The 15,071-nt window shown below is 48.1% G+C and overlaps 1 protein-coding gene across 3 annotated transcripts in view; it reads right to left on the bottom strand.

Annotated features, from left to right (window-relative positions):
• The window catches only part of PGM2L1 (phosphoglucomutase 2-like 1), a 41,255-nt gene extending 32,936 nt beyond the window's left edge, over nt 1-8,319 (bottom strand). For 2 of the 3 annotated variants that reach the window (XM_010576664.1, XM_010576668.1), the window contains exon 1: nt 7,931-8,319. In XM_010576664.1, the coding sequence (XP_010574966.1) occupies nt 7,931-8,041 (111 nt within the window). In that variant the 5' untranslated portion in view covers nt 8,042-8,319. The remainder of the gene's footprint in view (nt 1-7,930) is intronic. The other variant, XM_010576665.1, reaches the window with a different exon arrangement.
• Nucleotides 8,320-15,071: the final 6,752 nt, after the last annotated feature.

The following is a 15,071-nucleotide window of genomic DNA, read 5'->3' as shown; positions in this document are numbered from 1 at the left end:
AAAGGGGAGACAGACTCTTGAAAGGCTTCGAGCCCCATGCTGCTTCTGGCTTTCAGAGGATTACTTACTGGTGGAAAAAGCATCTGGCAGAGAGCAGGGTCCTTCAAGCCCACAGAGACCAACCTTCCAAAGGCAAAGAGGGCAGGGAAGAGGGCAGCACTAGAGAGGGAGGTGAGACCCACACACAGACCCACATCCTGCAGGGATGGGGAGACCTCTGCTGCCAGCCAAACAGCTTTCCATGCATCCGACAAGCAGCACCACGCCACAGGGCTCCACCCCTTGCAGCTGGGCACACACACACACACACATATATATATATATATATATATATGTAGGTCAGCAGGCAGGACAAGGCAGCAATCAAGAGGCAACAGATGCTGTTCCTCCTGCTCCGGGTGGGGAAGGGGTCCTGGTCACTGCCAGCAATATGCAAGGAGACAGCAGATAAGGTGACAGCAGCCGGGAGGGCCCTGGAAGAAGAGGCTCATGCTACCTGAGTGTACACTGTTGGGGCCAGAAAAGGGACAGGGAAGGAAAGAAGGTGCCTCTGGCTGGTGGCTGGGCTAGAGTTGGGTTTCTGACTGTGGCTTTCCCCTTGGTCCAGCAGGGAGAGGATAAGTAAGAAAAACAGCACCAGTTCCCTGTCTCACCTCACTGGGCAAGTGCTCCAGCCCCCCAGCCATCTTGGAGCCCCTCTGTTGAACTTGCACCAGTTTGTCAATACCTGTCTTGTACCTGGGGGGCTGAAAACCAGATGCGGTATCTGGATGTGGGCTAACAAATGCTGAGCAAAGGGAGAGAATTCCTTCCCCACAACAGCCTGTGATGCTGTCAACCTCCTCCGCTGCCAGGGGAGGCCGTTGGCTCCTGTTCAGCATGCTGCCTACAGAGACTCCCAGGGCCTTTTCAGCAGGGCCCAGCCCCAGCTTCCATTGCCATAGAGAGTCCCTCTTTCTCAAGTGCAGCCTGTCCTCACTGAGTTTAACTTGAATGTCCCTGCTGGTCCATTCCCCTCACCTGTCTACTTCCCCCCGAATAGCAGCTCTGCCCCCAACTGTCTACTTCCCAATCTGGCAGCACCTACAGACGTGATGTTAGTGCCCTCAGAGACATTAATCTACCATTAAGATTAAATTTGTGAAGCATTCTTAATTTTTAAATAGCTTTGAGGCTTGCTGTTTGATACATGGGACGTAAAGAGCAACCAGAGGTCAGGCGATGTTTTCCCATCCCATTTCAAGTAGACTCTACCAAGTACATTCAGGGAGTCCTCTCATTCTCAAAGAGAGCAGGGTTTTGCATTACTAACAAGCTGGGAGGAGAGAGAATGAGACCATCAGAACCTCCCCTTCAGATTCAGCCACAAAGAAATGGAAATAAGAAACATCTGGGACAGAGACAGACAGGCTGCTGCACAGGTAAGAGTCTAAACATAGTTCTGCCACTTATGTGCACACCAGAAAAAAATAAGTTCTGCATTATTTTTTTCCTATAAAATTATTACACTAATATATATACATGCCATCTCTAGAAAGCTAGCACTACTTTCCTATAAAATGTTTTTTGCAAGTTACCTGTGTTGTTTCTGACTTCAGTTCTCACTCAGGAACTTCACATAACCTATATTAGTGGTCCTGTGGAGTTTAAAGTGATTATAATGGCTTTTAAGAAGAGGGAAGGATGAGCCTGCTGGGGATGTGAGATATAATTTTTATAAGTAGTTGTTCAAAGTTAGTGCCAGAATCAGATGTAGGGGAGAACTGTAGGGTCATGTCCTGCAGCAGTCCAGCATAGCAGTTGAGACTGCAACATCAACATGTTTAAGAAAGGCTTGAGGTTTTATTAGACAAAAAAAAATATATTCTCTGCTGAATTCAGTGTTACACTTCATCTTCAGTTTTACATGTACTGCACAGTTACCTACCGATAAAGAATTACACTTTCTTTGTAGCTCATCAGGATACATAATCTGAGACAACTGGAGAATTAAACTACAAAGGCATTAGTTGAATATTTCTCACTGGTTCTTTCACTCCCAATCACATTGTTAATGTGTACTTACTGCCAGAGTTAGGTTTCAAAGTTAATACCCTGTCAAAATAAGTGGCAGTTTACAACTCTCATAGCAATTCATTTTTTGTTTTGCAGACACTCTTTGCATATGTAGCCTGGGAGAAGAAAAAAATAAGTCTCAAATTTGCTTAGAATTCAGCAAATTTAACAGCCACAAATTAAGTGCATCAAGCTTTGCCAGCCAGCCTTTGGTTTTTAATCAGCAATTGTTTTAAGCTTTTTTTTCCAAGTAAAGTCAAGGTCAGTTCCTAAGATCCAAACACACCAGAGTATCTATTTGTAGGAACTCCTAATGAAGAGAAATGGAGCATTGTCCATGGCATAGCTAGTCACCTTACATACACAACTTAAGACGAGCAGTGGCACCTGCATCAAGATCTCATTTACAATTTCTCGAAAACTGTAGGTTATTTCCTCTTGTGAAGCAAGAAAGGCTTGTTTTCTAGTCAGCAACCACACCAACATTTTTATGTTAAAATCAGTTGGGTAACTGCAGGCAAGCAGTTACTCAGGCTAGTTACCGCAGTGGGAGAGGGAAAGGTGATGGTAGAGCAAATCACAGCCTCTACATATGGCTGTAGGTACTGTACTTGAGAGGCAGAAGTTTCCCTACAGAACACCCCTTGTCTCTGACAACCCACTTGGGGTACATGTACACCTCTTTGACAGCTGCAGCCCCAGATGTGGACATAACCAGACCAGAGGCTCCACTACTCAGCCAGAGTGCACTGCACCTTTCTACAAGGACATTGACCTAAGAATAAGGAAACACACAGCCCCAGCCTGTACAGCATCATGGACCTACACACAGCTGGAAGCTCCCCACAGCTGAGGACAAAAGGATTTCTGCACCATCCCTCCATCTCCACACCCCATTATGGTCCCACAGGTAGCTAGAAGCCCATCAGTCATGGACAAAGGGAGCACCACACCACCAACCATCTCTGTACCCTACCACCCTCCACGTCCACACCCCATCATGGATCTACAGGTATCTGGAAGCTCCACACAGCTAAGGACAAAGGGATCTCCACATCACCCACCAGCTCTGTATTCCTCCACCTCCATACCCTGTCATTGTCTTACAGAAGCTCCCCACAGCCACAGACAAAAGTAACCTCATCACCACCCTCTATCTCTGTACCCCTCTACAGCCCTACCAGCAGCTAGAGAATCCCCACAGCCATGAACAGAGTACCTTCCCCACCACCCATCTTAAGTACATAAAGTTCCTCAAAATAAAGTTTCTGATTCATGAACCCACTGGCTGGTTCTTCCAGTCTGTGCTGTCTTTTTTGGTAACCTTTTGGGGTTGTTCCTTGCTGTCCTTGTTTCCTTATATTTATGCATCTTTAAATAAGTGTGTGTGTATATATATGTGATATGCACACACATATAAATATACATACATAAAGGGTACCTATGAATAAATCAGAGGGCTGCACATAGGAACCTGAGTGGGTGGAAGGCACCAGGGCTGGGTGCTGCAGGGCTCCCCAGGAGCCAGCTGCACAGGCCAGCAGACAAGCCACCTCTTTTATATTGGCCCAATACAAAACAAGAAACAAAAAAACCTTACTTAAGTGCTTTTTTTTTTTTACAACCAATTCCACATGTCTTTTTAAATAAACTGGATTGACACTTATTGTAGTAATGCTTTATAGCTCACTGCTGCTGAAGGAGGCCATTCACAGCTTCCCAGACTGCTCCCACTAACACACTGGCTCCTTTCTTGTGTCAGGAAAGAAATAACATTTATGCAGCTGCAGTGAGTCTGATCAATAACAAATCCACTCCCTTCCCCCACCACCCTGGATCCATTCCCTGAACAACTGCATGAATATTGTTCTAGCTCAGGCAGGTAGCAAGGGGGAAGTACAACAGTGAGGAAGGGTAGGACTACCTTCTTTCTGCAATTCTCTCATTATGATCTGATGCAGAATAAGAACCATTCATTTCTCAAAACACTTTTAAATCATTAAACCAACCAAATATGTTTAGACCAGCAGTTAAAAAAATCACAAAAGATCCTACACCACACAGAATATTTACATGTACGAACTCAGAGGTACCTAGCAAAGGGAAGTTCCAAATTATACAAAGCAAGCCAATGCTCAAGTCTTATTTCTGATATCCGAAAGTTAGTGCGTAAACACAGAAGAGCGATACCCTTTTACACCTCCATGACAACAAACAGCAATACAGTTTATTTATCAATACAGACAGTAATGCCATGACGTATAAGTTTCAAGACTAGCCTCATGGACTTAATGTACTTTAATGAATTAGAACAGGCACTAAAGCACAGCACTTGGGTTATTTCAAAGCTTCCCCCATTTCACAAAGTTGTTTACGCACTCTCAGTAGCATTAGTTGTATCAATACAGGTTTTGTGCCTCGCTCAACCCAGAATGAACTATTTCAATAATTCACCACTTTATCTTCCATGTTTTAATGTTAGAGCTTGCAATGCATACATGTAATTTTGAAGAACTTATCTTCTCACTTGTGGCCAATTCCTAGACTTTATTTTCACATTTTTATTCTTAAAAATTCACTTAGAAGTCTTAATAAGTAAAAAATATTGCAAGTTGAATGGCAAGAGCAGGTTATTAGTCTTTAACTACCAAGTCCATTGCCCCTTGAAACACATCTTAAAAGTCACAAAAATTAAAAGAACACTGAGGAGCACTCCAAAAAAGCCCTAAAACCAACCAAGCCACCTTGTTAGCAAGTAGGAAGCTATCCATGCTACATTTGTGCACTGACAATGAGTCTGTGAATTAGTAAAATAAAATGAGAGTACAGTGAAAGGGGCCTGCACAAACAGCTCCTGGAGAACTAATTCGAGTTTTTCTCCCCATGTGGTGTTCTAACAGTGCCTTTGTAATAACCATAAAACATCCCCTTCTCCCAGGTACACTCCACCACAACAGCAGCAGCCCAGGAACAGTTTGTGTACAAACACTCCTCCGTATCTTTATAGAAGATGGGCAAAGCTACACTACACTGAGCATGCCCAGACGAGTCTTGTCAGCAATCCTACAGGGCTAATTAATAAACCAGCAGCCAACACCTTAAGCTTAGGCTTCATTTTTACAGAGTGAGGACTTACTGAGGGAAAGCAAGCGGGTACCTGTTATCTACTCCAACTTTCAGGCAAAGCTGTGAACCTTTCTTTGGAACCAGGCTTTTGATTAAGTAGATCAGGATCTTGATCATACTGTTCTCTCCCACCAGCTGCTGAGCCAGTATCTGACTCTCAGACTTACACCAAAACCTCCTCTGCTGCCACATACAACAAACCCTCAGCTACTGTACTGAGCACACCTCATTTTCGTGCCACGCTCTGCATGGCACATTCTTGCCACTCTATAAAGCCATTTAAGACAAGCACATAAAATCATTACTGCAACCAAGGTCCAAAATTGTAACATTTGCTCTAAAGAGAAGCAGTTTTCTTGGAGACAACTGCTCTGATCACAGCTTTCTACACAAGCCAGACTCCTTTAGGAGACTCAAGGCAGATGTGGAAGTACAATAGGAAAGTTAGTGGATGAAGAGAAATTAAAGGGAGAAAATACAGAACAATAACTAATTGTTGACATAGTTTACCAATGAGGACCAAACAAAAGGTGGGTGCCTTGTGCCTCCAAGCCTGTCTCAAAGACAAAAGTAAACACACAGCAATTAAGGCAAGAGAATGGGAAAGGAGGGAGATTTAGTTAGTGAGCCTCCTTTAAGCCAGTTGTTAGAAGCATTAATAAAGATGCACAAAACTGCTGAGACAGAGGAGGAAAGCAGAAAGATCATCATATGGTCAGGTCCCCTCCACCCACACACACCCCAGCCCGTAATCAGTTACAGTTTTAAAAGAGGTTACCATGTATACCCAAATCAAAAAGGTTGAATAGCACAACTCTAAGAATTAATTACAGCAAGTAATTTTCAATTAAGTTAGAGGACAAAAGCTCCCCACAGCTAAATACAGCTGTGAATGTAGTGCATAGATTTTTTTCCTTGATCAGAGGCAGCAAAAGTCCCTACGGCTCAGGAAGCTGGGGGGTGGGGAAGGGGCAAGACAGAGACAGCTCCTTGTCAAGCTGCTTGATAAGCAGCAAACCTACAGAGAACTCATTTCCTAGGTTCCTGGTGAAATACGAGGGCATCAGACAAATAATCCCTCCTCATGCTGTACTTGCTGGTTTCTCCTCAGCTTCCCATCCCACAACACCTTCACTTCTTTTGTTTACATCCTCAACAGAGGAACTGCAAGTGCTTCTGAACCACCTGTGCAGCCCCCAGTCCTGCAGAAGCACTGAGTCCACCTTCTCCAGGTGATTTTGAGTTTTCAAAATTCACAGGAACCCTCTCTGAAATCTCTCAAAGTAATAAATTCAAGCAGCCTTGTAGGAAAGGTCATGATTATCACCTAGGGAAGCGAGGGTAAACAGGTGCAATCAAACTGACTCTTCAGTTCATATTTTATTGGTTAATTTTGGCCTCAGAAGGAGCTATAGAAACAGTAATATTTCACTGTTGCTGGTTTTAATCAAAATATTTTTCCCCAGTAACCTTAACATTAAAAAGTGTAAGTTCTCCTACTTCATACATTTTTAGGATAAGCATTTATTAACCTGTTAAAAAAACAAACAAACACCTTTCAATACACTAACAAGAGGTTATATACAAACCCCAAAACCATTTACTGGAATTCAGTCTGGGTTATGAAGGGTATTATCAGGAATGTTATTTCACTTTTCCACTCCTTCCCTCCCCCATGCTAGTATTCCCAGATAGTTTCACAACAGCAGCTCTGAGCATAGAATGTGCAGAGCGCAAGTGTCAAATCCTGCAAAAATGAAAGAAAAGAGCCTATTTCCAAGTAGCGAAAAGCTCATCCAAGGGCCGTCACATAGAATTTACTTGTAGCACTCCTACTTTGATCCTGACAGGATGAAACTAAAGAGGAAATGGTATAAACACATTGACAATCACTCTCATTAGAGTGAAAAGAAAAAAAAAAGAAAGAGCCACAGACAGAAACCTAAACCACTGGTAGCTTACCCTCCCCCAACTCCAAGATGTGTTTTTTTTTTTTAAAGCACAGGCCATGATGTTTGGATAAACCAGCTGAAAAGAAAGTAACCCTTTCAACAACGAGTTAAGCAAAATAACCTCCAATACCATATTATTATGGCCCCAAATTTGCTTTGGATGGTTTAATCAGAACTAACCAAGCCTGCAGTCCTCTTCACACCCTGCTGGAGCTGAAAAGGAAAGAAGCATGCCAGAACTTAGAGCTCTGGAGCCTGTTTCTTTCCTGGGGAGGGTGTTAAATTCAGGAAGCTAAGTAAAACTAAATTACGCCATTTGACTCTAGCTGCATTTTAAGCCATTAAATAGTCCTTCCTTAAATCCGATTTCACAAGATGCACGTTTCTGTCTTAATGAAGAAGCGGTAGCAACACGAAGCAGGTGCCGTACTCCATGTGCCAGCAGGATGACATCATACCATCCCTTCGTCAGGTACAGCCCCTGGATGGCCGCATACCTCACCTTCCCCCTCTGACAGGTTAAGAATTTCTCGGTCACGGCTGCCTTCGGGGACCTGGCCGGATCCAGACTGCTCTTTTTTCAAAGGGCACCTGCCACCCCCAATCCCCGGGGGAAAGGGCCCCGCCGAGGGAACGCGGAGGACCGCGGGGAGGGAGAAAGCACCGGGCAGGATGGGAAGCAGACGGCATACGCGATGGGACCGATGACAAAACAACCTTGGGAAGGCGGAGAAGCCCCCACCGGGGCTGGTGGGGGGGGCTGCTCCCGCCGCCTCCGTTCCCCGCCACACACCCACCTTGTCCCAGCTCAGCCACTGCCACACCGCCTTGTCGAGCTGCGCGTCGCCGGTGCTGCGGGCGATGAGGACGTTGGAGTTGACGTCCCCGGGGGCTCCGCACTCGCCCATGTCGGCGTCCGCGGGCGTCGCGGGGTAGAAACGGGGAACAACGACGGCGGGGGCGCCGGCTTCGCTTCTTCACTTCGCGACGCCCGCCGCGGCAACGCGCATCGCCTGAGGGAAGGGAAGGGAAGAGCGAGAGGAGGCGAGGCGGGCCGGTGCCTCGGCGGAGGGGATGGGCGCCCGGTGCTCCCCGCCGCGGCCGCTGTTTACCTCAGCTCAACGCCGAGTAACGGCGATCGCCGCCTCAGCCGGCAACGGCCCAGACGCCCACCCTCCCGCCGCGCCCAAGCGCCGCCCGCCAGCCGCCGCTCGACAACAACCCCGCGGCCCCGCCCCCCCGCCGCGGCTCCGCCAATCACGCCTCGACCACTCCAAGGCGGCCGGGCAGAGCGGCAATGCATGACGGGAAATGTAGTCCGAGCGCCGCCGCGGGCTGCAGAGGAGAGGGGCTGACGGGCGGAGGAGGAACTACGACTCCCGGCAGGCCTTGCGGCGCGCCTAGTTCGCCTCAGGGTGAGGGGAAGCGGACAGGGCTCAGGACGCAGCGGCTTGGCTTCCCTCAGTCGGCCCGGCTGAGGGGGGCCCGGCTTCTCCCGCCGAACACCCTCTCCCGTAGCCACGTCTCTCCCCTCAGGAGAGAGCCTGGCTCCGTCCTGCCCTCGCCCCGGGCTCCCCGGGGTGGCGGTGCTGGCTGCACGGGCGGGCAGCCGTCGGCCATCAGTGTCACAGAGCGCCTGGACATCAGGAGGCCTGAGCAGGGTCAGGGTAGAGGCAAAGAGGGCTGGGTGGAGGCTCTCTCCTTTAGCTTGATGCAGAAAAAAAAATGTACAGTGTGTCTCTTATTGCCCCACTACACAGGCGCTCTCTGCCTCCTGGGTGATCTGTATGAGGAAAAGCTAACAACCTCCCTGGTTGTGCTCCTCCTTCAGCCTCCGAGGCAGCCTTCATGCTGCCAAGTGCATCATCTGTTCCCTCCGAAAGGATAACGGAAACGGTGCTACCCCGGGGGACGAGCTCGTTGTTCAGAAGCGTTTCCAGACGGGCTTCAGCAGCAATTCAGTTGCTGTTAGGAGGAAAATAGTAACCCCCCCACCTCCCCTCCCAAAGCTGCTTCGGTTCTAATTGAATCGACTGTCCCCGAGCAGAAGGCCGCGGCAGTGACCACATCCCGCAGCGCATCCTCATCCCACAGCGCATCCTCACCCTGCAGAGCATCCTTGCAGAGGTTGCCATAGTGACAGCAGGCACTGCAGAGGGATGCGAGGCTTCGGGAAGGTGGGCAGAGGGCAGTGGGACTGCTGCCCAGGGGACGCTGGACATGAAGGGAGGAACAAAGCACCAGGGCTGTGAGCGGCACAGGCTCCTGGGGGAGGTGGAAAGAGAGACTGAATGCAGACGAAGATGCAATGGAGGGATGGCAAAGATGTGGGGAGGCGGTTTGGGGTACCCAAGCAGTGTAGCAAAGGATGTTGTTGAAAACTGTAAATACAGAAGGGAACCATGCATCATAAGAAAGCTTAGAAATCTCAGCTTAATACCTCTCCCCTTCAAAGCTTGCAAGTCAGTGTCCTGAAGGGACCTCTTGGCTGCAGACATAAACAAATTCTCCAGTCCAGAGGTCTGACTTGGGTGTGGGGAAATGAACCTTTAAACTGGTCTATTACAGTAAATTACTGATAGAAGTCAACAGAAGATAAAGATAAGAAAGAAGTAAGTCAACATAAGTCTTCTGTTATCACTAAAGGACTCTCCTAAGGTTGTTTCTGATATAGAAGGAGAAGAGTCTGGAGACTGATAAAGCTCGAGTGAGGAAATCAGGCATAATAGAGGACTCAAACAGTGAGTGAGTGGGATATTCCCATCTCCAGATGGATTTGGGGGATCCATCCTTTGGTACTGATGCTCAGAAAAGGAGTGAGCCTGCGGGACGGTAGGGAAGGGCCCTACAACCAGAGCTGCCATGTGGTGGGCCTTGCAGGACCACGAGTCAGAGGTGACCCTGCCAGCCCAACCCTCGAGGACTACGCAGCTCCACACTTCCCACCAGTTCTGGCTTCACCCCATGGGCTTCTGTACCCATTGCCACCTACCCCCCATGTTGCTTCCTCTCCCATCCTTATTTTTTCTCTTTCTTGTACATCTCCGCATAAAGAGGTGGCATCTGTAGCAGTGCTGATGCCATCCTGAGCCCAGCAGTCTGATTAAAACCATGTCCCAAACAGCAAGATGCTGGCACATTTCTCCAGATCTCAGAATAGCTGACAAGTGTGACTCCTGCAGTGAATTTGCACCTGAGAGTCAGCAAGCGGCACAGCACCTGCTTTTCATACCTTTGCTGCTCTTTTCTCCTCCTTTGTGTTTTGTCTTCAAGGAAAGGAGGCCAGAGCCCAGCATAATAGGAGCTCCAGCCCATAAAACCTTTGTTTTCCCCTCAAAAAAAGGACAATGGCCGTGTTAAATACCTCTCCAAAGAGCGTTTCTTACAAAAACTCTGTAGCTATTTGGAAAGGCAGTAAGAGATATTAAAAGGAAATTTCATACTTCAAATGCTTCAATTCTTGCCTCCTTTTTTTCCCCTATGTGCTTAATGAAAGCTTTAAATTCTTCTGAGGAGCAGGCAGGCTCTTTCTGTACGTGAAAGCTTGAACCTCATTAAGTGGTTTCATGCAGGACAGCAGCAGCTGTGCCCACACCCTGCGTTATCAGCATTCAGCTACATAGCCATGACTAAAAGCGGGGTTTTCCCTTCAGATATCTAGATAGGAGAATTATCATTCTCTCAAATGTCAATGCTCCTCCATGATTATTTCCCTGAAGAACAGCTAAAACAGCCTCATAGAGGATAAAAGCCTCCTCCTGTTATGTCTTTACTAGGAATAACCACAGCGTGGAGGGTTTGAAATTTCTCGGGATCTTGCCAATGCATCCGGAGTCAGAGAGTGACAATCTGGCTTCCAAATATTTCCCTGTGAGAGGACATTGGTTAACTAGCTCCGAGGCACCCAGTACATATCGCAGATGCCAGGCAGCCCGAGCAACTCCAGAGCAGGGCAATCATATAAAAAGATTATAGGTGATATGGCTTAGATCATGCTTATGGAGATTTGCTGTGTTGGCCTGGAGAAAACACTGACCTCATGGGAGATGACAACTAAGTCCAATGTATTTGAGGATTAATCAGCCACCAGAAGAATTTTTAAAGCTGATTATGTTGCTACAGGAAAGTTAAACTGAGTCCCATCTGCTTTCGTGCTGTCGCAGAGAGCAATAGCGAAGAAGCTGGTATGACTCTGGAGTGCGCTGCACTGGGACCTGGCAAATCACGGCTCTCCGGGGCACTTTGGGGTGATTGCAGAGCCTCCCCACACTCACTGGCCATACATGTTGCCAGCAGAAATCTCTATATTCATCATCTGTTACTAATGACAAAATTTCCAGTCCTTATGGCTGTGGAGGAAAGCCAGAAAATAGGAAATTAATCTGCAAGTGAAGGAAAGCCAACATTTCTAAGTTTTCAACCTCACGTATCATTTCGCCTAATTGAGGCACAGCATGCTCAGACCAAACTGAGCAGCAGCAAACAGTCTGGGGGCTAAAACCCATGGGAGAGGCCACAGTGCCAGCGATGACTACGAGCCAGGCTGGGAGGAGAAGGGCTGACAGGCTGCTGGCAGCCGCCAGCTCTTGTGCTGGGAGCTGCCAGAGCCAGCGGGGACCATGGCGGGGCTCAGATGGGGGGTGAATGACTTCTTCCTAGCCAAAACGAGCATGTGCATCCACATATGCATATGTATGACTATGTGCATGCATTGCTGCTGCTTTCAGGGAAAGGCCCTGCTCTCTCTGTCGCTGTTATGAAACCCAGAGCTCCCACATGCAGCATAATTGCAACTATGAAATGGCAGATAACTGTCTGTGCCCCCAAAATTAGTTTTCCTCTAATGTAAACAAAAGCATGTAAGTTAATAGAGACTCGTTAATAACACATAGCTCTTGTTTGGGATTTGCGTTTATGCCATGCGGGGGTAAAGAGCATATCCATTCTCCTTTACATGGTTAAATGTATCTGTCCTCCTGGCAGGGTTGGGTTTGCAGTGTCTCAGTATGAACAGTGATGCACATATTTTGTTCTTACCAATGTGTTTAATGTTTTTTTCCACAAAAGAAGGGCTAAGCATACCGTGATGTCACCGCACATCAGAATTAAAAACATCTTACAGTCACATTAGCATCCTCAGTCATCTGGTACCGCAGACCAAATCCTCACCCACAAGAAACCAGATTAGCTCTGTCGATAGCACAGCTCTGTCCAGCCCTGTGCTGGAGAGCCTCGGGGCTGAACCCAGCCGGTACAGTGTTTCCATGGCAATTTTACCGCACACCGTTTATTCCGGATTGCCTGCAAACGGCCCAGGGCTCCCATGATATTCCAGGTTGGTTTTCTGCCCCTGGTTTCTGCAGTGAGCCAGGGCCATGCTGGATGAACCCAGTGCATCCTTGCAGCTCACTGCCGAGCCTCTCAGAAGGCACTATGCACGCCCTCGCTCCACAGCACAACTTTTGTTTTATTATCTATGTATCCTGAACACCCTGTTCTTCTGTGCCTCTTGGGTTACCTGGTAATAACACAGCGACTCCCTTCATTTCCCTCTCTCAGAGTAGTGTGTTGCCAGAAAGGCAGTGCAACTCTAAACGCATCCAGTAATGACATCCCTGCCAGTTGATAACATGCTGCATGGGGAGGGGCGGTTGCCTTTTTGGGCCTGAATGCCATTTTTAATCTGATCTGGGGTCAACGCAGATGAAGTGCTTTGTCCTGAAGAAGCGCAGGCGCTCTGCAGGCAGAGCACGAAGAAAGGGAGCACACTGGCAAGGTGGGAAGGATGCAGCAGGGACTACCAGGATTAGGAAATGGCTTTCAAATTCTGCAGCTGCCGCTGGCTTGGCGCTTTACGATGTCAGCCCTGGGAAGGCCTGATCCTGCACCCCCCTGCACTGACAACACACTCCTTGGCTTCCTCGGGAGCATAACACCCTAAATACCTATGCTTTAAAAGCAGTATGTAACATGTAACTCAGAGCTGCTGGAAAAACCCCCACTCTCAGCCCAAAGAGAGGGCAAAGAGCAGCTCTCCTCACCATTGCCACAGTCTCAGCTTTCCAGTTTGCGGGCCCCACCACAGCTGGCAAATGCTGCTGATGAGATCTTTCGTAACAGGCAGCTTGGAGCCAAAAACACACTACAAGTCCAATTCTGCCAGCGGGCATGTGTCCGAGGCAGCAGCCCTGAGCGAGCAAGCGGAGAGGAACTCAGGCTCATCACCTCTTCCCACCCTAATCTTTTGTCCTAGCTGATAAAAACCATTTTATAGGCTCTGGTGACTAAGCATTTAATCTAGGTCTTAATCAACTACTGCGTGTAGGGGTGATGGTATTTGCTGAGGCCGAGTAGGAGAGTGGGTTAGTGTACCAGGAGTAGGTGTGGGAAAGCCACAGTGAGCATCCCCATCCCCAGCACCCCTCTGGAGTAAGCACTGATTCAGCTCTCCACATCCTCCGTTAGATTGGGGCATGGGCTCCTTCCAGGGCTGCTATTTCACTGGGGGAAATTTCAGCGCTTCCCGCTTGCTGGGGCCTCAGCACCCCAGGGAAGCTGGCTTCGGTCACCAGTCCCCTCGTATATCAATGCCTGTCCTTTGCAAACCAGAAACCAAACACAGACCTGGTTATTTTTAATCCTCCCCTCTAGGTATTAATAGCCCACACGCGTGTTCTGCTGAGCAGTTGTCCACCAGCCGCATCCATCTGCAGAAAAGAGATGTGATGGGTCCATTTCCTCTGGTGAGAGAACAAGAAAGAAGTATGGACCAGGCTTTTCACCCCAATTTATCCCCTCAATCCCAAAGTACAAGGTAAGTTGTGTAGAGCTGAGAAAATTTGTGCCGAAAACTTTCTGCAAGGAGAGTACATGAGATCCTGGGTGTCTGGGATTTTCTGATTGTCAGGAAAAATAAATGATGCTTTGATCTTTATTAAGAAATGCTGCTTTTTCTTACCACATGGTGCAGGTTTTGTAGGTACCCCTAGGGCAGTCAGGCTGAACTGAACTGTCCCATGATTGCACAGTCCCAACAGTTATTTTATGACCAGACCTTTGATAACATTGCTATAGCTTATTGCCAGCATGTGCAGATCATCCTTCAGCTGGACTGACCCCAGGTCTCCCTTTCCCCTCACCTGTATGAGAACAGTGGAGGAAAAGGAAAAAAATGAGCAGGAAAAGGGGAGACAGACAGACCTGCGTTGCTGGAACAGCTGCGGTGCAAAGGAGGCCAGGGCCATGTCTCATGTAGAGAGGGTCCAATGTAGCCCCCAAACCCAGATTCTGCCTGCTGAGGGCTCCTCCGCTAATTAATTTGGCAGCTCTCGGTGCCAATTTGGGAGTGCACGAGCAGCTGTGCCATCGCACATGCAGGTCACCATGGTACCAGATGCCAGGGAAAGGAGATGGTGCTCTGCACAGAGGCTCAGAACACCAAAGTCTCCTGAACACTGCATTTTTCCACTGTATGCTTTAAAAAAAAAAGCTTGTAAAATGACTTATCTGGGTTAGGCAAGAGCGGGCAAGACTTGTCTGGATTAGGTGCCCAGCGCTGCTTTACGGAGGGCTATGAGTGAAAAACACTGCAGCAGGAAACATCAGAGCGGCTTTAGGGAAGAGGGACGTGTCAGAGGTGGGTTTTGTGCTGAGCATTCCCTGGAGAAAAGCCGTCAGGAACGGGTGCAGAGATGCATCCCGCACTGCCAGCAGCACGCAAACTCGACCTCACAGAGGGGCTGGAGGGGGCTAGCTCAGACAGGCAGAAAATTGAGAGGGGCAGAATAAATGTTTTTCATGCCTGCACGTAATTTATTTGGTTTCCCACATCTTTATGTAAAGCATCTGACACCAGCCCGGTGTGAGAGAGGCGACTCAGACAGACATCCATTGCAGCAGGATGATAGAAAACAGAGGAAAAGGCCCACGGAGGACTTC

Source organism: Haliaeetus leucocephalus, unplaced genomic scaffold (assembly GCF_000737465.1).
Source record: "Haliaeetus leucocephalus isolate CR32 unplaced genomic scaffold, Haliaeetus_leucocephalus-4.0 Scaffold536, whole genome shotgun sequence".
Taxonomy (NCBI): domain Eukaryota; kingdom Metazoa; phylum Chordata; class Aves; order Accipitriformes; family Accipitridae; genus Haliaeetus; species Haliaeetus leucocephalus.
Note: the sequence above shows the minus strand (reverse complement) of the source record. Positions and strands in the feature narration are given on the sequence as shown.